The 22,003-nt window shown below is 31.7% G+C and overlaps 3 protein-coding genes and 1 pseudogene across 3 annotated transcripts; 3 read left to right on the plus strand and 1 right to left on the minus strand.

Annotated features, from left to right (window-relative positions):
• Window positions 1–6,831: 6,831 nt before the first annotated feature.
• On the minus strand, window positions 6,832–8,233 carry LOC110426420 (F-box/LRR-repeat protein At3g48880-like; annotated as a pseudogene).
• A 2,637-nt stretch (window positions 8,234–10,870) lies between these two features.
• SRR1 (sensitivity to red light reduced protein (SRR1)) lies at window positions 10,871–13,581 on the plus strand. Its single transcript, XM_021441362.1, has 2 exons — window positions 10,871–10,993; window positions 12,428–13,581. Exon 2 carries the CDS (start codon window positions 12,592–12,594, stop codon window positions 13,453–13,455), a length of 864 nt encoding a protein of 287 aa, XP_021297037.1. The 5' UTR covers window positions 10,871–10,993; window positions 12,428–12,591; the 3' UTR covers window positions 13,456–13,581.
• Window positions 13,582–15,771: 2,190 nt separating this feature from the next.
• LOC110426112 (Glutaredoxin family protein) lies at window positions 15,772–17,329 on the plus strand. The gene has a single exon (XM_021441216.1). The coding sequence runs from the start codon at window positions 16,108–16,110 to the stop codon at window positions 16,924–16,926; it is 819 nt and encodes a 272-aa protein (XP_021296891.1). The 5' UTR covers window positions 15,772–16,107; the 3' UTR covers window positions 16,927–17,329.
• A 126-nt stretch (window positions 17,330–17,455) lies between these two features.
• LOC110426110 (putative pectinesterase/pectinesterase inhibitor 24) lies at window positions 17,456–21,989 on the plus strand. The gene is made up of 2 exons (XM_021441209.1): window positions 17,456–20,794; window positions 20,879–21,989. The coding sequence occupies exons 1-2, from the start codon at window positions 19,552–19,554 to the stop codon at window positions 21,556–21,558; spliced, it is 1,923 nt and encodes a 640-aa protein (XP_021296884.1). The 5' UTR covers window positions 17,456–19,551; the 3' UTR covers window positions 21,559–21,989.
• The last annotated feature ends 14 nt before the right edge of the window (window positions 21,990–22,003 follow it).

The following is a 22,003-nucleotide window of genomic DNA, read 5'->3' on the forward strand; positions in this document are numbered from 1 at the left end:
ATTAAATTTACAACATGTAAAATGTTATCGTAGTTTCTAAATTTAAATGGTAAATAGAATTTTATTGAGTTTTTTGAAATATATATATGAATTAATAAATAGAAATTTCATATTTACTAAGGGTTTAAAATATTATACAAAAATAAGTTTTAATTAAAATATTTAGATAATGTTGTCAAATTTATAAAATTTTTAAGTAAGATTTCACTAGATGAAATCAATTTATTAGATTTAATTTAATAAAACTGTCTAATAACATAACATTAAAGACCAAATTAAACGACACATAACATTTCCATTAAAATCAATAAACTTCTCCCATTCATTACAACATTTAGAACACCAAATTAAAAGTATTAAATTAACAACTTTAAAATTATTTGACCTATTGATAGAAAACCCAACAATTCTAATGTCAAACAAAAAACAAGTTTATCCATTGCAACTACATCATAATATACAACTAACCACTAATGAATTACAAGTATGATATAAAGGGTAACTGTCCAAGTAGAAGTGAAGTGGACAGTCAATTGAGCCGAGCCCAAGGTAGTGTGCTACTAATGACCAAATTGTTTAAGGTATAGAGTACCAAAGTACCAAGCAAATTAAACAAGTCAAACAAGCCAAGTACAAGAAGCTTGTGGAAGTCTATCGAGCAATCTAGACAATAACAGTCTCCAGAAGGTTCTGGGCGCAGACAATAGTACTCTCCAAAAGGTTCTAGTTGTAGGGTGAGACATGCTAGAGTATTGAAGAAGGGTTGAACACTTTAAATTCAGGGCATGACTACAACACCCAAGGCAAGTGTTATATATAATATATTGCAAAAACAACATATACTAACGTTCAGTCTTACACTTTTGGTTTTGCTCTTACTCTTACTTGAATGATTCCTTCAAAGGTGATTAAAGGCTAATTTCGATACTATAGTATATAAACTATCGCACGATATATAATTTGAGGTTTATTATTCTTTATCTAAAATTAAAGAAGTAATATGGCGACAAAATATCTTTTGTTGATAAATATGTGGTTTTAAAGAATGAATTAATTATTTTAAGGTACACAATTTGGGGTTTATTATTCTCGATTCGGAATTAAGGAGGTAATATGTGAAAGCATCTGTTGTTGTTGATAAATTTATCGTTTTCAAGAATGAATTAGTCATTTTAAGGTACATAACTTGTGATTTATTATTCTCAATTTGAAATTAAGGAGGTAATATGACGACAAAGTATTTTTTGTTGTTGATAAATTTGTGGTTTTAATAATGAATTAGTCATTTTAAGGTTTTGATAAAAACAAAAACAAAGAATATTGAATCTAGAAACAAAATTCAAAGAACTCTAAAGATGGACAATGAAAAATTATGACAATTTTTGGTAAAAAAAAAACTCAGATTCCAATCAAGAAAATATCAACCGCGCTCTAATACCATGTGAATTTGTGCATAAAAAAAAAAAGAATGATCAATAATTTATAAACCCTCAAGAACAATAACTGTGTCAAGAAAAGAGAAGAAAAGGAGGAAATTGGATATTTTATTACTATTTGTATTATTGTTGTATTTTTGTGCAAAAGTCATTGGACATATTTGTATCAACCATACTTTAATACCATGTGAATTTGTGTATCGGAGCAGAAAAATAATCAAGAATCTACAAACTTTCAACAAAAATGGTTGTGTCAAGAAGAGAAAAGAAAAAAAAATTAGGAATTTTACTATGATATTTCTGTACAAAAGTCAAAGGAGATATTTATAGTTTCTAACTCATCCAAGATTATAGTCTGACTTTTGGGATCAACTTTGATGACCCATATGGCTGTTACTTTTGTACAAGGGACTCTCATTTTTTTTTTTTGATAAAATACCTCATCTCTTAATTTTTAATTATAATTTTAAATAAATTTATTAATATTTGAAATAAACACTCGATCCAAGAGTGTAAACATAGTTAACAGAAATAATAAAACAACTAAAATGCCATTTTATTCTTTCTCTTATTTTTTTTGTCTCAAACAATGTGGTCGACTAATGATGCTATCATGCGCCTACCGACCACCCCGCAATAAGTACTTCCCAATGGAAAGGAACACCTAAGGGAAGGGAGCACCCTTAAACAAAGGAGCACCAATCGGTGCTCCTCAAAGAAGGGAAGCACCACCCTTCTCCTAGGGAGCACCGATCTCTCTTGACTTTTTTTTTATTGCAAAAAAAATCAAACAGTAATTTTTAAAATTAATAAAAAAAATAAAATTATCTTTTCAATATTATCATGTCATCAAACAAATAAAAATATTAATAATTGACTAACGGTTAGACTTATGTATTTAACGAAAAATATTTTTTTAAAATAAAATATCTATTGCAAAAACTATTAGATTTATTTGAAATTTTGATTAAAAATTAGAAATGTGGGGTATATTATTTTTTTTCTCTCTTTGTAAGTGCCAACTTACACTTGTTATTTATATATGCTCTCACTAAGATTTGTTTCCTTCGTTTGAAAATGTTGAGGCTTGCTTACTTTTTTTTTGTGTTTGTTTTGTTTCTTGGAACTGAGTTCAGGTTTTTGTTACACTTTTAAGGAACTTCTACACTTTTATACATCAAGATTAACCCTATTGATTTTTCTTTATTGAATAAAGAATATTACCATTGCTTTTAAAAAAAATTAATTAAAATTACATTAGCTAATCAATAATTAAACAAAGTTAATACTAATTAACTTAAACTAACAAACTCAACTAAAAAAATCTAGCTTGATGATTTCTCTACAAACGCCTTTGCTAACATGGAATATACGTGTGCTCGTGTAACATGTGTTATATTATGCTAATAAAAAGTAATAATTAAAGCATAACAATAATAGTTAGTGGCACATGAGAAAGTGGTGGTGGTGGTATAAGGTAACAAACAACAATTGTTAATGCTAAAGTAATATAAGTCATTACATATGCACAACAAAAAACATGATTATTAGTATGCAAACCGTGTGATATTATAAGACATTATCATTATAACAAAGAATAAATAAACATTAAAAGTTATAATTTATAATTTTATTTTTTATAATTATAAATATTACATTTATATGTTAATTCTTTTACGTGCAATGCATGTGCATTATGTGCAAAACACATGCACTAAAAATTAATAATCAATAAACAAATAAAGCTTAAAATTAATTCCACAATATTACATTATGGATACAAAATATAATGTATCTACATACGAGTTGATATTAACAATATAAACTACAACATTAAGATTACTTATCAAACCGACTTGACAATTTTTCTAAAATTAATTTTTTTTAAACATTGTTTTTTTAACTATAACAATCCTTCAATATAAAATTAAGTGACTTCAAATTCTAATTTAAAAATCATATATTTCGCTCTAAACAACTGTTCAATATCTTTTTTGTAATTGAACAAAATGATACGATTGCTAAACTTGAAAAAATATATACATGCTATGCAATTGAAGTTTATTTATGAATAAAGTTCAAAACTGTTGATGAGTATAGTTCCTTTTGAAGATTCTAAACTAATTGTATGTAAGGCTGTTTATCTTTGTTACATTATTATCTTATCTATTTACTTAATGAATTTTTATCTCTTTGATGATAACCATAAGCAAAACTTAATTTTATAAAAAAAATTACAACAAAAAATAACAACAAACTTTCATATAGTCAACTTAGGAATATTTTGAGTTTTTCCTAAAACCTCTCCTTGGATTTGAAGACAATTGAACACACTTTTTATACAAATAATTAGGTATAATATTTACCTTGGTATGTGCTTAGACAAAATAAGCTCTAAAGATAAAAAAACAAAAGAAATCATATATCTTAATCTCTTAAAAGAAGTTAGACTTTTGCTTGACGAATAAGCGACGATTTTCTTCATGTTTAGCAACAAGATTGCTAGCATTTTCTTAATGTTTAGCAATAATATTGCAAGATTATTATTAGTGCTAGAAAAAGAAAAATTTTAAATAAAATTTTCTCTATTTTATTAAATTATCTCTATTTAGCTCGTATAATTTGTATTGTGGTAACTAATACTCCTCAACTCAAAGAAACAAAAAAGACAAAAGGAAAAAAATACAAATAATTAACTTGAATATATTTATAGACCATAATCCTAACCTCATATAATTTGTATTTTTGTAACTTATGCTTCCAACTTAAGAGAAAAAAGATATAAATCATTAATTTGGATATATTTACAAATCATAATCCTAAATCAAAATTAAAAACTTAATTCTGTTTTACATTTTGATAAGGGATTGAGTAGAACTAGGTAAGTTAATGGATCTTAGGGGCAACTATCATATGTTAAGCATGATAAGATATCTTGGTTGACAAGAAATAAGTTATGTTGAGTTTAATTAATATTTTTTTCACAAAATAATAATAAAAAATAAAGGATAAATAGGAACCAAAAACTAATTATCAAAAGAGTCTATCAAACGAAACGAAATTTTAATGTCAAAATACTTGAGAAGTCCCTATACTCATATATATTGTTCAATTTAGTCCCTACACTCAAAATCATAACATATTAGTCCCTTGATTTTAGATATTACTTAAATTTAGTCTCTCCCTCTAATGACATCTAATTTAGCCATTAAAAGAATGATATCAGCATTGACATCAACTTCAACGTGACACATTTTGATGATGCGGCATGCCACGCGGCATCAACGTGATGACATGGTAGTGTCACGTGGTACTATTATGATGACATGATAATGTTGATGTGGCACTAATATGTTGACATGTTAGTACCATGTGGCAGATAAAAATTTTTTTAAAAAAATTTTTTATGCCATGTCATAAGGATTAAATTGAACAAAAATATATCATACAAAGACTAAATTAAACAAATTGAGATATTGAGAGACTAAATGAAAAAAAATATTTAAAAAATATAAATATTTAAGCACTACCATGTTATCATAATTGGTGCCACGTGACATACCATGTCATTATGTAGGTACCACGTCATCAAAATGTTCCACATCGACACAGATGTCAGCGCTGATATCATTATTTTAATGGTAAAATTAGATGCCGTTAGAGAGAAGGATTGAATTGAAGTAATTTTCAAAATTAAGAGATTAAAATGGTACGATTTTAAATAAAAAGATTAAATTAAACAAAATGCATACGTACAGGGATTTTCCAAGTATTTTAATCAAATTTTAATTAAACATCTTGCTCTAATGTTAATGGAAAAAAAAACAAATTTAACAGAAATAACAATTTAAAAATCTTAAATAATTAGGGCTCAGTAAAAAACATTGAAAAAGAGTAATGGTTATTATTTTGAACAAAATTGACGAAACAATTCAAAACTAATTACTTTGGCAAGTTACCAACTTTAATAAAATAATAATTATATGTACTTAATATTTAAGTCCACGTATACATGACGTATCCGGCTCATAGAGTTAGATTTTGAATCTCTCCATCCTCAAAGTGTTAATTATAAAAATATATGTTATTTGCCATTTCTTTTTATAATATTAATTGATCTAAATTAATTAAATTTTTCTCTAATTTAGTTGTTCCTAATTCTCAATGTTCAAATTTATACTCAAATTTATAGCCTCATAGAATTTGCCTATTTATTTAATTATGATTCTCATTAGTATTGCTACAATAAATTTTATACACATATACTCAAAATTTGTTGCATTCTACCATTTATATTAGTGTATAATTTTTTTAAGAAAATCTTTTCTTCGACTATATGGTTGGATTTTTTTTTCCTTTTCATCATATGCAAGTTTTTACAACAAATTTTGTGATATGTAGTGCTATACGGCATGAAATTGCTTTATTGTTTCAAGCTTAGTATTGTATTCCTAAATCATGCTTTCATAAATTTTTTTTTGTAATAAATCTATAGATTTAATTAGTATTTATGAGTTCATTATAAATTCCATTAAAATTGAATTTTGATCATTTAAAATATTTTCAAAATCGCTTAAAAAGTATTTTCAATTTCACTTTATATTTATTTATTAATTTTTAATCATTAAATCACTTACAATTTTATTAAAAAATAAAAATTACTTTTTTTATGAAAAATAATGGTAAAAAAAAATTAAAACCCCAAAATTGATATGTTTAATATTGGACCTTTGATTTGCATTGCACCACAACCTTTCTCATCTCTTACTTTTACCCTTGATCCAAAAGAACTTGCAATTAGAACTTGCCAGTTTTAATACCACCGTTACCACAATAGAAACATCAATTCGAGTTAAGTCAGTTTGAGTTTTGTATAGTTATATGTGTGTTATAATTGTGTCAATTCATTTAAAATATATAAATATTCATGTGGTATACGAATTGACACAATTGTATGATATGATTATATATATTTAATTAATTATATAAACATATCAATTGATATCACTCAACATATTTAACTCGTTTGAAGTTATTTATTGAATTATTTATTCACGTTTAAATAAGCTAACATGTTTAAATCAATGAATTTTACATATCATAGTTAACCGTATTAATTATGTCATGTAACTATTGTCTTCGTTATTAATTAATTGTCATGTTTGTCTCAACTAATTTATTTATTATACTGTTACCCTTTAGACAATATTATTATAACCAACTAACAGGAGTTTTCAACCTTGCCTGCAATGGCAAATATAAGGGATACAAGTCCTACCTGTTTTTGACACATAATTGTTTATCAAATGCCTTCGTTACAAACCACTCCACAGACAGTCCAACAAGAACTAAAAAATATGAAATCTAAATTTATCACTATATATTGGATGATAGATCAAATCCTAGGCACAATACCAATACATTCCAACACTGAGTCAGAGCAGTAACCATTTGATATAAGTGGGTCATAATCATTGAAACGAAAGTCTTCATCAGAGTCATAATAAAGTCTTGAGCCCTTACACTTGAATGCAGTGATAGACGAAGCTAGCTCCAATATCTCATCATCATCCTCATCAAAGCCTATGCAGTCACTCACATCTAAATAGACAAGTTGATGGCAGCCTTGCAGAATTGTCACTAAATTCTTTCGTTCGATAGATGCCCCTTCAAGAAACAGGTGTGCAATCTTTGGAAGTAGAGTGACAATAGCCAAAGCCTCATCTTCCTCAGTTCTGGCAGTTGAGGCTGACCTGGGCAAGGACTTCCTTTAAATTATGTGAACGAAAAAGTGTCAAGTACACCAAATTCTTGAACTTCCCTATCAGTTCTTGAATCATGAGTGACTGCCCAAAGCCTGAGAAGGAAGGTAGACCCACTGCCTGTAAGCCAGGACACCTGGGAAAGAAAATATTGCTTTGTTAGCCATGAAATACCAGAATCTGAGTAAAATGCAACAATCATCAATGACTTTTGTGTAATATTTCATTTTCAGATGTGACATTTAAAAACTCAACTTTTGAATCTGATTGCTTTTAAAAATGTTTCAAATTCATTCATTCTGTCAAATCATCGTTAACAATTAACCGTATATGTCACCTTAACACCATATGAACATCTGCATGGCATAAATCTCAACTTTTTTTGCTGTGCGGACATCACACAGACGTCCATGTGACACTATGGTAGTAGATATCATCGGATTTTAATGACAGTTGATGGAATGGATAAATTTAAAGCATTTTTAAAAGATTGTGGATCCAAAAATTAAGTTTAAAGGTTGCAAACGAAAATGAAATATTATACAAAGATCATGAATGCCAGGTGCAATTTACTCCAAAATTTACATGTAGACAAATGCAAAATTCTTAGGCAAGATTAAAAAGGTTCAAGAATTTAATAAAAAAATTAGCAAATTGTCTGCTAATTTAGCATAAACCTACTTGTCTGCAACATACTCCAGTGCCTCATCTGAACAGGGTTCTGGGAGAATTAAGTGTAGTAGCATTTCCATGGCTTTGATCCACTATGGACTTTATGAATGCAGTAGCAGAGAATTCCTCAATTATATGTGTATCCATCAATCTTCCTTGAAATGAATCATTGGGAACATACCAATAATATTCATCAATTTTAGGAAAAATAAGACTCGTCCAGCACAAAGGATTAAGGCTGGCTTCATGCCATGACTTGCACACAAAAGGCACACCCAACAACAGTGACTGCATGCCCGCTTTTCCAAACACATTGATCAAACAATCTCTCGGCATATCCTCCCACTTTCTTTCTTCTTTCATATCTGTTTAAGTAACAAAAGGAGACTATGTTACTCGAACTTGCTGATGAGTGTCAGATACAAGTATGTATCCGGGTAATTCCCGTCCCTTAAGTGCAACATTGCAGTTATATTATAGAACTAAACATGTATTATATAATTATAATCTAATAAAGTAATCTAACCTAAGTAAAGAACTTTATAAAAGTTAGTTCTGAATCAACATTCACATGCAAGGCTTTATGCTAATATTCAGAACTCAAATGTGAAGAATATGAGTCTCATTCATATAAAAAATTAAGATTAAAATATGACAATTTATGCATTATTTAAAGGAAACACAGATAAAGTAAATCACAATATTTATGTTGCCTAACTAGTTGGCTTGATGACTTCCCACCAAAGTCCTATAAAAAGTCAGTAAAAGCAAAATAAATTAATATAAGAAGGGATGAAAACTGAATCCTAGACTGTAATTTTTGCTGGAAATTGCAGATTTTAAGTCACAGAGGCTTGTTTTCCAGACTTAATAAGTTATTTGGTTCAGAAATTATTTAGTGGGAATTTTAGCATTTGCCCATATTTGATCTTGATGCTCTGTAGGACTATGACGCTTGGAATTTTAGATGCAGGCTTGTCATCTTCTTCAATTTAAGCTCCATGTGCTTTTTGTATCTAAACGTGCTTTTCCTTTCTCCTGGAAGCAAAACGGAAGTCGCAGAAGCACCAAACGGAGCCTAAATAACTTGTTTGCTAGAATTCATAAAGCCAACCCTAACCTAAGCGCAAAGTGTCACGATTTACGTTCTTTTGTTTAAATATGCATAGTTCGTGCGGTATTTGAGTGGATGTTTCTGTACGAATCAATTAATATTTGGTTATATCTGATCTAACATTAATAATAACAATAAATCAGACTGAGAGAACTTGCATCAAAATCAAAAGATATATTAAAAGTCATATATGCAACCACTGAGTCATAAAAAAAAGTATTTTATTAATATGAAATTAATTATAAAGAGATCAAGATATGCCATTGTCAAGTCATAGGGGTAGTTCTATATGATTTGTTACAAATATACTTTTACCCATGAAACAGCCTAATAATCTACAAACTATTCATCTTTTATAAAGAATTTACGAAATTTTACAATATTCTACAAGTAATCATTATTATGTTTGAAATGAGGACATTTATTTCCTAAAAGGTCTTTCTCTCTAAAGATTATTTTTGGAGATGTTACCATAAGCAGTTATATTGTTTAAAAGAAGAATATTTCCTTTACAAGTATAAAAGACAACTCTACCTTATCATAATCTGATATAAGATTGACTCATAACATGAAACCTCTCAAGCCTAAGTGCGATTTCTACGTCATGATTCAGAATCTAAACTAAAACAACACAAAGTCATAAACAAAAAATACTTGAGAATTATTATTCTACCGTCATTAGGCGAAATCTATGGAGGAGCAGGGTGGTGATACTCCGAGTTAAGAGTAGTAGAAGAAGCTAGGTGCTGTTGCTGCGTTATTTGCGGAGGACCTCTCTGTAACTCCCCACCTTGACGTGACGGTTATTGTTGTGGATCACCATACATTACCGTATATCTGGAACACCCCGCCGTGCGGCTCCATCTTCTCCTCATCTAGAACTCGCGCATTTTCTTTTTTTTCAATTGGTGAGTCTTGTTTCATAAATATGTATGCGTATTGTATTGTATTGTGATCACATGAATAGTAGTGGATAATAAGATTATTACTTAATTATTAAATTAAAAAATTATCATCATTTTATTTTAAGTGTTTGTTTAATTAAAACATAATTATAAATATAATTAATCTTAATAAGATTCTATTCATTTTTGTAACAAGTTAAAATTACATCTCATATATGCTTAATATATTTTATGAACACCAATTCAAACAGAAATATTTAAATAAAATAACTCTTTATCTTTTTAATCAACAATAACGAATGAAGGTGCGTAAATCATTATGTGAGTATAATATAAAAAGTTTAAATTACATCTAAAAGTAATAATCACGTTATATAATTTTTTCTTATAATATGATAGCATTACATTAGAACTTTTAAAGACATTAAAAAAAAGTTAAAACTGATGTAAAAAGACATAAATTTTTTTAAAAAAGTAACATTGAAATTATATTTTAGAAAAACTTTCGAACTGAGTTATATATATGTATAATTAATTTTAATATATAAAAATTATTAATTTATATATTAAGTGAGATTTATATGATTTTTAATATATTATTTTATAAATTTAACAAATTATTAATTTATTAATTATGTTGATCTCATATCAAGATCAATTAAAAATATTATTTAATCAAAATCATTAATTTATAAAAATTTTACTCTATTTATGCTGAAAATGTGTGTTTATGATAAATGGTATAAGAATATATCTAAAATTTCACTAATATGATGCTCTCGTAACAAATACAAAAATCTAGACTGTGCAGTGTAAAATCGTCACCGATCCACATTATAAATATGAGCCCGCTTGCACGTATTACGTATGTCCTTGTTCCTGGCCTTATTGAGGGATCAAACTGAACAGATAAAAAGTTGGATGACAACATTGAATACGATTTAAAAAACACGGGCGTCTATAAAGAATTTTTAAGTTGTAACATAAAAAATACCTTCCCAGCGCAGCCACACGGGTTCAGCCCCGCGAGATTTAGGAGCAGGAGGCTGCTTAGTAAAACTTGCCTTTTTTTTTACTTCTCCTCTGATCCAATTCATCAAACGGGTATGACCCTTAATTTTCTTTTGTTTTTGGTTCATGAATTTGATTCTCTGATCTGGGTTCTGAGTTTTGATGGGTTTAGATTGAATAGTTTGTTTTTCTGATTGAATTTTATCTAATTTTGCCATTCTGATTTGATGATGGAAGATGGGTGTTTTCTGTTTGTCTTCATTTTGTGGAATATCATGGGTAGTTCCTGTTTTAACCTTCAATTCTTGGGTCTTAAATACTGCAAGTTCAATATGTAGAACTTGAAAAATAGGGGGAAAAAGACACAGCTTTCCATAAGAATTCTTAGGGAAAGAGATTAATTAAGCTACAGTAATTGAACACACCTTGGGAGGGGCATAACTCAATCTATGTTGCGCCTTTGTCCTGGTTCTTTTACTTCTTTTCAGTACTTGAGTTTTGTTACTCTGCTGCTTGGTTGTTAGGGATTAGTTCATGATTTCTGTATTTTGGCATGGAACTGATTCTTTTGTGAGATAAATTCTGCTCATTTATCAAACATTGTTGGAAGTGTTCCTTCTGATCATTTGAGTCAGTTATACGGTATGGGAAAGAAGGCTACAGGTATAAACTTCCCATGAGTGTTTAACTTTATAATATTAGCTTTCGAGACTGATATCTAATTTTAGTTTTTGGCTTTTGATCAACAATTTGCAAATTAGCAAAACTAAATGTTTTATTGTTTTTGTTCTTCCATACTTGATGATGAGTCTTTCAATATCTCAATCTTATATGAAGCAACCCCTTTTTCAAGGCACTTAGTAATAATAAATTGTAAAGATGAAGATAAATAGTGAACTCTCTTCTCTGAAAGAAAGGTAAGGTACCCGGTTTCAAAATGTTCTATGACCTCCCCTGTTGCTCTGTATATCTCTTGATTACTTTATTGTAAGCATGGTGCCATAGACACCTAGTTGTTTCTTGTCAAGTACAAGCATCATATCAGAAATTTCTTTGAAATTATTTTGTTTATTACTTTTGCTCACTTTGTTTCTCTAAGTCTAGAAAAATTTGTGCTTGCTCAGAAAATTTCAAATGCAATAACTATAGGACATGTTTATAAATAAACTAGTCATAATCAAATTTTCAATAAAAAGAAGCTGCTTTTATGCAGTTAATATATTCATCCTTAAAACGATTATGGGCTCGCAGCTGCTGCCTTTGTTATGTGCATATGTACCCATCTCCTAGTGGCATCAAACCTATTTAATCTATTAGCATTCTTGTGATGCATGCAAGGGGGGCCACATCTGGACACTTTGAATCAATTTTTGGAAGAAAAGAAAGAAAGAAAATAATGAATGCAATTCAACTTTTGGAATGTGTGTCTGCAAGCTATGTCTTGCCTGTGTATTTGTGTTGTTTTCCTCCAACTAAACTTCTTTATTTACATCTGATTAGGATTTTTTTTTACAATAATGATAATAGGTACAAATATCTCTTACAATTGGGAGCAACAATTTTTGCCACAGTTGATGTAGTATCCTTCAGCACCTGCTACTCCCCAGGATTCAACCGTGATTGTACTTCATTGGTTTTGGGGAAAAAGTGGTTTTGGAGTGTAGGAGATAAAGGAGAATCTTTGTTTCAAAATGGTTGCTTCAGCGAAAGTTCTCACCCTTGATAATCATACTCAAAATGGAGAGTGGACTATTGTTTTACCTCGTAGGGGTAGACATAGAAGGAATTGCCAAAAAATAACAACAGCGAAAGGACAACAACAAGAACAACAGCCATGGGTTCCAACTGATGTTGAAATTGATCCTGTGAGGCAATCAAAGCTTCTGAATAAGATACAAATCTGTATGAAGAGAGTTGAAAACTCTCGTTTTTTTCTGACATTCTTGGATCAAATGCAATGTCCAGAAGTCTTGAATCACTTTCATAGGATTTTGGGATCTGAATTGAAACTGCAGATGGTGATATACGGTATTGGCAGCATTGAGTCTCATGAAACTCCTCGACTTCAGCTTAGCCTTGCAATTTTAATGAAAAGAAATTTCAGTTGGATTGGAGATATTGAGGTGTTTGATCCAGTTCTATCTGCTAATGAATCTCGTGTTTTAGAAGCCCTTGGATGTTCTGTTTTGTCTCTAAATGAACAAGGTAGGCGGCAAGCTATGAAGCCAACACTTTTCTTCATGCCACATTGTGAGGCAGAGTTATACAACAATCTTTTACAGTCAAATTGGGGCATTGAGTCATTGAATCGGGTAGCATTGTTTGGGAATAGCTTTGAGACATATGAGCAGCATGTGTCATTTAAGTACAATGAGCCGGAAGTGTCATTTATGGACTCATCTGTCGTTGAGTCAGTCACACACATCTTAGCTGCTCGAAGATTCACTGATGAATTCAGAACCAATACAGTTTCAGATGATTATTTTGCAGCTTTTCATGATTCTAGTTGGCATTTTTTCAGGCCTGCTTGTGAGAATGAGCTGCAGTTGAATTGATTTGTGATTGTTATTTTGAAATTGACTGGAACATGTTATTTTTGTTCAAAATTATTCGGGTGTGAGTATCCAAAATTCTAGAAATTACTTCACTTCAATGCTATAATATCTATTATGGTTGCTGTTGCTTGATGCCTTTTATCTGATTGACCTGATCATTCATTTTGGCAATAGGCAAGCAGGGTTATTATCATTTGCCATTTGCTTTTTTCTGGGGAGCCAAACATATCTATGTCCATAGGTGCCCTAGTTTTATAATTAGATCTTAAGACTGCTTATTTCTGATATATTGCTAGTTAGCCAGTAAAAGGATTAATTGTTTGCTAAATGCCTTGAGCAAAGCATGTATCACAAAATTCTAGATTTATTCCAATCTTTTCATCTAAATGCAATGCCATAAACTCTACTATGGGTGTCATTGCTTTCATCTGCAAGTTGCTTGACCTGATCATTCATCTTGACAATATATGCAAAGGGTGTCTATTCTTAATGGTTATAACTGACCTAGTTTACCTGATTGATATAAAGACTGCTTGCACTTTAAGATTTGAATTGATGATCTTGGGTTGTATTCCTTTGATTTAACATCAGTTATCCAAATTTTCAGTCCCTTTCACCAGCTCCTAACCACTGCCATAACTTTCAAGTAATTGGAGCCGTGGGTCCAGGTGAAAGGGGACCCCTTGGCAACCAGCTCTAGAGAGAAACACTAATTTATCCATTTAAAAACTTTTAGTTGCCTTTCTCAGTTATCGAGAGCAGAGTTTAATGCTAATAAATTAGATTAATTACTTCCAAGAACTCTTATTGGACAATTTTAATCAAAGACATGGTAAATAAGGTTAGCTGCATTTATGTGTATATTTATATATATATATATATATATGTCTTTATTCTATTAAAATTCATTCCATTTTTATCATATTCTTTTCCATTGAAATGCATGGCAAGTTTCAAAAATGGAAGGAATATTAAAAAGCATTTTTTCCAAAATTTAGAAAACAATTTTCCCATCACCCACAGTTCCACTAATACCCAATGTTTTTGGCATTAGAAAAATCACAAAACTTTCTTTTTATGAGACTTCCATATAAATGGTGAACAACTCAACACCATCAAAGAAAATATAGCATGCATATTTTTCTTACTCAAAAAAAAAAAAAACAAATTAATTAAAAACTTTTATAATACAATTCAACATTAAATTCAATTCGTGGGTATTAATTCCAAGCACATAGGAAAAAAAGTAATTTAAAGAAAAGCAAGAAAAACAAGGGAGCCCGCAAATAATAATTTATTTGATTGGTTTATATTTGAGGTAGTGTTAGTACATAGTATTTATGCAGTATTAATTAACCATAGAGTGTAACTTCATAACTCTGTAAAAGTAAAAATTAAAAAATAAATTAAAATAAATATATTTAAATAATAATATATAAAATCTATACACCGACTATTATTATAATTGTTGTGTCACGAGATTGTTATTTTTCTTTCAAAATATTAATTTGATAATATATGTAATATTCACACTTATAAATATCTCAATATCTCTTATTTATTTAATATAAAATTAAAACATTTCAATTTATTTTTTTAGAAGAATTAGATATGATATTCTTCCCTATCCAATACGATAATACTCTCGTTGCCATTAATCACCTTGCTTGCTTCCTCTAAAAATGCTTAGCGTGAGTCGAGTCTATTATGATACAAAGTTTATTAATTTAAACATTAAACATTAAAAAAGATTTGTTGAATTTGAAATTATTAAAAAAAAAAGTTGAATTTGAAAATGTGTTTATCTGTTGATAACACGTGTATTGCACGTGAGTTAGGTATAATAATAAAATAACAATAATAGACACAGACACCTTTCTTCCTAAGACACCAAATTCAAACTAAAGGCAAACCGCGTCTTTCAAAATAGGCGGTGAGGTGAGCTGGTCACCGTCTCTCACCTCATTCACCTAGAAACTCAGTTTTCTCCCCCAAATAAATAATAAATAAATAAATAAATAAATCCTTTTTCTTTTAAATTTTCCGTCCATAATTTCATTACAACTCACAAAAAATAATTACCATAAATTTATTTTACCATTTTCATCTTAATAGTGTTAATATGATACTTGATTAAAGATAATTTAATTATTATAAAAGTTAAATTTAAGAGTAAAAATTAAATATAATTTTTATATGAAATATTATACAAAATTTAATTAATTTATTTAGCTTTTATCAGTATAAAATTTAAAATATTTTATAAATAATAATGATTTAATATAAACAAAATTTCTTGCTTCGATGCTACGTTTACCAAAAAGCAGAGCTCCTCCTCCACATTTCTTTCTTCCTCCCCAAACAATAAAGCTAACAAAAAGATCCTTCATTTCCTTCAACCGACGAAACGACTTTTCTTCCTCTCTTTTTCTAAAGTGAAACGCAAACCGACATCATCATCATCATCAACAACAAGAACCCAAAACCAAAAACCAGTCCAACCCCCCAAAAAACAAACCCACCGCACCAACCAAAACCCCAACAAAAGAACACCCCATTGTTCCATATTGGTTTTCAATCTTGATTTTGTTTTTTCTTTGTCAAAAAGTTTGTATTTTCTTGTTTATTCGTGGGTTTTTCTGATCTGGGTCGATGGCGGAATCGGAAGATAACAAGGCGAAATCATCGTCCGGGTCTATGTTCTTCAATCGCTCGTTTACTATGCACGCCACGGCAGCTGAATCCAATCCCCCCAAAGTTCATTTTCTTCTCAACAATCCGTCGCTTAATCGGGCGGCTTCCATTTCCAAAATTTACAATTCAATCGATTCCGTCAAAGGTAAAGTTAGAAAGCTTTGCAGTTTATTCGAATCCGCCAAATCATCGTTGTCTTCATCAAGCTTGACAGCAAGTCCAAAGGAATCTGTGCCCAAGGTTGTTTTAAGACCCGCGAAATCAATTGGCTATTCTTCCTCGTTTTCTTCGAGTTTTAATAACCCTTTGATAAGATTACCGGGCACTGAAGATCGAATCGTTGTTTATTTCACTAGTTTACGAGGGATTCGAAGGACTTACGAGGATTGTTATGCTGTGAGGATGATATTTAGAGGGTTTAGAGTATGGGTGGATGAAAGAGATATTTCCATGGACGCAGCTTACAGGAAAGAGTTGCAAAGTGTTTTGAAAGAAAAAAATGTGAGTTTGCCGCAGGTTTTTATAAAGGGAAAGTGTGTTGGTGGTGCTGACGTGATTAAAAGCATGTTTGAAGTTGGCGAATTGGCTAAGATTCTTGATGGATTTCCAAGGAGACAACCTGGGTTTGTTTGTGAAGCTTGCGGGGATGTGAGGTTTGTGCCTTGTGGGAATTGTAGTGGGAGCCGAAAAGTGTTTGATGAAGATGAAGGGTTGCTTAAGAGATGCTTGGAATGCAATGAGAATGGCTTGATTCGGTGCCCGGATTGCTGCTCTTAAAACTTTGATTGCTACTGGGTCTTAACTCTTAAGGTATATTTAGAAGCTTGCTTGTTTCGTTTATTAAGGTATATTGATGATGCGGGTAATGGTTTGATGTGTTGGGTATGAAACGTTCCTTAGCAGAGAGCTGATGATCGTTTGTTGTCTTGTTCAACTGGATGTTGACAATAATGGTGCAATGTAATCAAAATGCCATATTTGGTTTGGGCATTTTGATTGTCAAGGAGATCGTTTATTTCTCCTATATGGTATTGTAAATATTTAGTGTTATTTAATGTAATGCACTTGCATATGTTGCAAATGACAAATTGTAATGTGAATAGACTATTTATGCCTTATTGAGTCCACTTTGTAATCAAAGAAACTTTGGAGCATATATACCTGAAATTTCATTCTTTCATATGGAACCAATAGTGTGGATATGATTTGGGGTTTGTTTCAGGCCTTCAGCTTAAGGTACCTAATTGCTTATCACTGTGGAATTATTCCTAATTGAAGGAAAGGGTAAATAGTATGCAAAAAACGGTTTGAATATTTAATCCGTGTAGGGTCCTATTCATGGGAGCGTAGAGTAGACGATTGTGAGGTTTTATACAGATTTGATGCATAGATACCGCAAATGTCAACTATCTATCAGAATGTATTGATCTGATGTCCTAACTACCTTTCTTTGTCCCAATTTCTACCAGTGCTAAGCAGCCCTTAATGCCTCTGTCTAGTCATGTTTAAGAATTAAAGATGCTCCAAATGATCAATTATTCTGTGCTTAAGGAGTCTAGAATTATTAACTGAGTGGTTAAGAATGCCCCTCTATTATTATCTTCATTCTAACCCCTTCTTTTTTTCTTTTCTTTTTTAATTTGATTTTTATTTTTAATGAAATTGCTGTAACAATCTCTCAACCTTTGTGATACCACCTTTTTCAGTTATTCGAGAGCATAAGTTATATGTGCAGTGCTCTGCATTTCTGTTTGTCAATATGTTAATGGAGTATTGTTTTTGAATTTAGTTTGTAGGATTTTGCTCTTTTGTCTTGTGATTCATGACAAGTCTGTTTTACCAAACGTGCTTCCTGGTTTGTTTTTACTTTTTACCCTTAACAACCTCTGAAGAGCAGCACATATTGTTCTTTATGATCTGCTGCATGTTTAACTCATATATCTAACATATATATCAGGATTATATCCTGTTTTGGTTTCCTGTTTCTGAAACTACACCTAAATTTGGGATGCTTCTGACCTGAATTCTTCCCTAGTTTGGTTGGGGCAATCTATCTCTGTCATAATTTAGGTGACTAGTCGCCATCAAAGCTTCTTAGGCAGTATGATGGAGTAACCATTAATCACTTCATCTTCAATCCTTTCCTTTCTATTACAATAATATTCCAGGGATGAGTCAATGGATTGATCAACGGTCATAGATGAAATTATCTTTTTTTCTTTTTTGATGTTATTATGTTGTTTTCATTTAATAGCTTTGTTTCTTTTGAAGAGAAACAAATGCCTTGCACAGCTGCTTGAAGATGTAGTGTCCTGTCAATCAATATTTATGAAAGTTGCATGTTGAAATAGATTTGCCAAAAATGTCAACCAAACCATTGATTGTCCCAAATTGAATTTTCAGGTTTGCTTTATAGATTAGTTGCAATGCCACAAAGGGATTTTTTGCCATTTGATTGCAGCCAGCATAGCTATCACTTCTCCTTTGATATTCTCTGATAGCCACTTCCACACCCATATGGCATCCCTGAACAGACACAACTACACCAATGTTAAAAACTTCGAACACACCTTGATGTCGTTGTGTCCATTGCACCTCTTGTTACAAAACCTTCCCCCTCTGACCAAAACTATTCCTGTCCGATCGGCATTCTGAGCTAAGGATTCCTCCGGCAACATGAGAGCTCTTCCTACTTGTCCATGTAGAAACTCATTCTTTGCGTTCCATATACTTTATACGATCAGGAATTCATGGATCCTTTTTATCCTGGAAGAGCACACCGTAAATCCAATCCATCACTTCACTGCCTCTAGCAAATGCAACTTCATTCCCATTTTAATGCATTTCCAAACTTCACTAGCCAACTTTTGATGATAGTTTAAATTTTTTAAATTGTGAACCAAAAAAACAACAAGGTTGATGGGGCAAATTAGATTAATTAATTTGGCGTTTGACCAATTCGAATGCCTAAGTTGAACCCAAATTTTGTGGGCTAGATATTTCTTTTCTAGCCTGCAAAACTTCCTGGCCTGTTAATCTTACCTTAAACCCATTTTTTTTAATTATTTGCTTTTTTTGTGGAAAAATTAAATTAGTTTTCATTTATTTATTTAAAATTTTACAAATATTATAAAGTATTTATAAGGTTTGGGTGCCTTATCAAATAATAGAATTCTAGTTAGGATACTTGAAAAATAATGGGTACCTTGATAACCTTATATCTAATTCCAAACCGGAAATATATATTAAAATTATTTCAAGAAATGAACATGTAGGCATTTGATATCCTTATATCAAATTCGAAACTGAAATATGCATTAACATTATTTCAAGGAATGAACATGTAGGCCTTTAGTTAGTATTATTCATATTTGCTCAAGTTTTTGGTCCTAAGCTACCAACATGAGCAGCACAACATTCAGACATAGAGAAAGAGCGTTGCCTTTGACAAACACAGGAGTAATGAAAATGGCTCGCACGTATTCAGACTGCCAATTCAACCACCAAAGTTACAGCTTGCTATTCCCTAAAATAGTACTAATATATAAAGCTATTCCTTCTTCCATATCTAATGCACAATCCAATAGAAAAAGGAAAACCTTTTCGAACATGTCCGGAGCTTATGGCAAAGTCAATGAGGCCGATCAAGCAAGGCTCCAGGCTCGTCGAAAAACCAGGAGGAGAATTGCCATCATTAGCCTGTCTTTCATAGTCCTTGCTACTATTGTAGTCGCTGCTGTTTTTGGAAGTCGAGGGTCTAGAGGAGACTCCAAAAATGGTGGCAATGGTGGAGTTCAGCCCATCTCTAGTTCTATCAAAGCTGTATGTGATGTGACCTTGTATAAGGATACGTGTTACGATAGTCTTGCTCCTATGGCTAACTCCAACCAGCTTCAACCTGAAGACATCTTCAAGTTGTCAATGAAAGTAGCCATTGCTGAGCTATCAAAAGCATCCCAGTATTTCTCCAAGAATGGAATTTTTAAAGGTGATGCTGATAAGATGTCAGTTGCAGCCTTGGAGAATTGTGGTGAACTTTTGAGTCTAGCAATTGATCATCTTAATAGCTCCTTATCATCATCAGATGAAGTTTCGGTTATTCAAGCTGTGGATGATCTCAGAACATGGCTAAGTTCAGCTGGTACATACCAGCAGACCTGCATTGATGCCTTTGAAGAGCTCAAAGGAGACACCAAGGCCGGTGTTCATGACCATCTGAATTATTCTTCTGAACTAACCAGCAACAGCCTCGCCATTATAACATGGATTTCAAAGGTTGCAAATGCGTTGAATCTAAGGCGATTAATGAGTTTTCCTCCCAACCATGAAGAGCCAGAGTGGTTTCATGTGAAAGACAGGAAGTTACTTCAAAGTTCGGACCTCTTGAAGAAGAAAGCTAATATTATTGTGGCAAAAGATGGCTCTGGTAAGTATAAGACTATCAGTGCTGCCCTCAAGGCAGTTCCTGACAAAAGCAAGAAGAGGACTGTGATCTATGTGAAGAAGGGGGTTTATAGCGAAAATGTAAGGGTGGAGAAGGAAAAATGGAATGTCACCATGATTGGTGATGGGATGGAATCCACAGTTGTATCTGGAAGCCTCAACTATGTTGATGGGACTCCCACATTTTCAACTGCAACATTTGGTGAGTTTTCAAATACTAATTTAGATCCTCATTAAGATTGACAAATTGTAATTTCTAACAGTGCAAACTTGCATTTCTTTGCAGCTGTGTTCGGAAAAGGCTTTGTTGCTCGAGATATGGGATTTGTCAACACTGCTGGACCGCAAAAGCACCAGGCAGTAGCCTTGATGTCAACTGCAGACCAATCTGTCTTTCACCGGTGTTGCTTTGAGGCTTTTCAGGACACTCTCTATGCACATTCCAACCGCCAATTCTACCGTGAATGCAACATTACAGGAACAGTTGATTTCATATTTGGAAACTCAGCTGTTGTCTTCCAAAACTGTAACATACTCCCTAGGCAGCCTATGCCTAACCAACAGAACACAATCACTGCTCAAGGGAAGGTTGACCCCAATCAAAACACCGGGATTGCTATTCAGAATTGCACCATTTTACCTTATGGGAAGTTGGATACCTCTTTGGGAACATACCTTGGACGACCCTGGAAGAATTATTCCACAACCATACTCATGCATTCAAATCTTGGGAACTTGATACATCCAAAAGGGTGGTTGCCATGGAGTGGAACTACTGCACCAGACACCATATTCTACTCTGAATATAAGAACACCGGCCCTGGTTCTTCAACCAAGGATAGAGTTAAATGGAAAGGTTTGAGAAGTATTACTGATAAAGAAGCCAAAAAGTTTACAGTCAAGGAATTCCTCCGTGGGGACAAGTGGATCTCAGATACTGGTGTTAGCTATAAGTCTAGTTTGTAATTGCAACATACATGATGGAGATGCATCATTTATGCTAACTTTTTTTTTTTTGGTTTTTTCTTCTTCATTTTTCCCCTTATACACATATATTATAATGGCAATGTTTCACTTTCACACCCATCAGATGACAAATTAAGCAGCTGATGTCAGAAGTTTGGAATAAAATATACTGTCCCCAAAATTTTGTGAGATAAAACTGCTTGCTTCTATAGTTTTGCGGCTGCAGAAACCAATATATACATTTACTGATTGTTGTTAATCTATTTTCCACCTTCGTACTCAACTTCTGCAAGAGATTGAATCCAATTTCTCCCCAAATCCTCACTTCCTGTATGCTGAGATCATATGTTTCTTGATGATCAAAGTGGTACCTTCAAACCTTCTGGATTTGTATCTTCTGAACCTTTCTTGATTTGCTTGAAGATTTTCACACTCGGTGTCGCAA

Source organism: Theobroma umbraticum, unplaced genomic scaffold (genome assembly GCF_002168275.2).
Source record: "Theobroma umbraticum cultivar Fairchild unplaced genomic scaffold, ASM216827v3 scaffold_55.0, whole genome shotgun sequence".
NCBI lineage: Eukaryota > Viridiplantae > Streptophyta > Magnoliopsida > Malvales > Malvaceae > Theobroma > Theobroma umbraticum.

Bases quoted from the DNA above. Each gene is read 5' to 3' on its own strand.
- SRR1 (XM_021441362.1), top strand. From the start codon at position 12,592: ATGGTTGCTTCAGCGAAAGTTCTCACCCTTGATAATCATACTCAAAAT.
- LOC110426112 (XM_021441216.1), top strand. From the start codon at position 16,108: ATGGCGGAATCGGAAGATAACAAGGCGAAATCATCGTCCGGGTCTATG.
- LOC110426110 (XM_021441209.1), top strand. From the start codon at position 19,552: ATGAGCAGCACAACATTCAGACATAGAGAAAGAGCGTTGCCTTTGACA. The intron at 20,795-20,878 runs GTGAGTTTTCAA...ATTTCTTTGCAG, and splicing joins ATTTTCAACTGCAACATTTG to CTGTGTTCGGAAAAGGCTTT.